Source organism: Tupaia chinensis, unplaced genomic scaffold (genome assembly GCF_000334495.1).
Source record: "Tupaia chinensis unplaced genomic scaffold, TupChi_1.0 Scaffold000318_1, whole genome shotgun sequence".
In the NCBI taxonomy this organism is placed as follows: domain Eukaryota; kingdom Metazoa; phylum Chordata; class Mammalia; order Scandentia; family Tupaiidae; genus Tupaia; species Tupaia belangeri.
The window spans coordinates 724,828-725,890 of NW_006159811.1; the positions used below are offsets into that span (position 1 = coordinate 724,828).

Genomic DNA, 1,063 nt, shown 5'->3' on the forward strand with positions numbered 1-1,063 from the left:
TTTCTGGCCCTTTTTTTTTTTTTTTTTTTCCTGTCTCTCTAGCAAGTGCATGTGCTCCATAGCAAAAATTTCTCTTAAAAAAAGGTTTAACCAAAATATGCATCAGGATATCCTTCATTTAATTTTGTATCAATAAAATAAGCATCAAGGATATTCCTTCATCCAATTATACATCAATTAAAAAAACGGTTATTTTGTCATTTGCATTTTTCTCGAATGTTTGTATTTTTTCCTCTTAAATCTGTTTTGAAACCTAGTACTTACTCATTTTTCAACTTTTATTGCAGCGCCTGATCAACTTTCTAGCAGAAGAACGATCATGGAGGTGGTGCCAGCTGAGGTGAATAGCTTGCTTCCAGAGGAGATAATGGACACTGGTATAACTTTAGTGGATGATGATAGTATTGAGGCTGTTATTGTTTCATCCCCAATTCCTATGGAAACAGAACTGGAAGAAATTGTCAACATAAATTCTACTGGTGACTCTACAGCCACGCCCATTTCCACGGAACCAATCACAGTGTACAGTAACCACACTAACCAAGTTGCAGTGAATACCACAATTACTAAAGCAGATTCTAATACCACAGTGAAACCAGCTTTTCCAAGTGGCCTTCAAAAACTTGGTGCTCAGACTCCTGTGACTATATCAGCCAATCAGATTATTTTAAACAAAGTATCACAGACATCTGATCTTAAGCTTGGCAATCAGACCCTTAAACCAGATGGACAGAAGTTAATTTTAACAACTTTGGGCAAGTCTGGTTCACCAATTGTTTTAGCACTACCCCATAGCCAACTACCCCAGGCTCAGAAAGTTACAACTCAGGCCCAGTCAGGAGATGCTAAGTTACCACCGCAGCAAATTAAAGTAGTTACCATTGGAGGGAGGCCAGAGGTGAAACCTGTCATTGGTGTCTCAGCATTGACCCCAGGAAGTCAACTGATAAATACTGCAACTCAGCCCTCTGTGTTACAGACCCAACAGTTAAAAACAGTACAGGTAAAAAAAAAAAAAAAAAAAAAAAAAAAAAAAAAAAAAAAAAAGGGCTTTTTTAGTGGA

General features: G+C 37.4%; 1 protein-coding gene and 1 long non-coding RNA gene across 3 annotated transcripts in view; one reads left to right on the forward strand and one right to left on the reverse strand.

Annotated features, from left to right (window-relative positions):
- LIN54 (lin-54 DREAM MuvB core complex component) overlaps positions 1–1,063 on the forward strand; it is a 119,255-nt gene that overhangs the window by 40,780 nt on the left and 77,412 nt on the right. For both annotated transcript variants that reach the window (XM_027773056.1, XM_027773055.1), the window contains exon 2: positions 288–1,003. In XM_027773056.1, the coding sequence (XP_027628857.1) occupies positions 320–1,003 (684 nt within the window). In that variant the 5' untranslated portion in view covers positions 288–319. The remainder of the gene's footprint in view (positions 1–287; positions 1,004–1,063) is intronic.
- The window catches only part of LOC102471267 (uncharacterized), a 13,378-nt gene that overhangs the window by 11,181 nt on the left and 1,134 nt on the right, over positions 1–1,063 (reverse strand). The window lies entirely within an intron of this gene.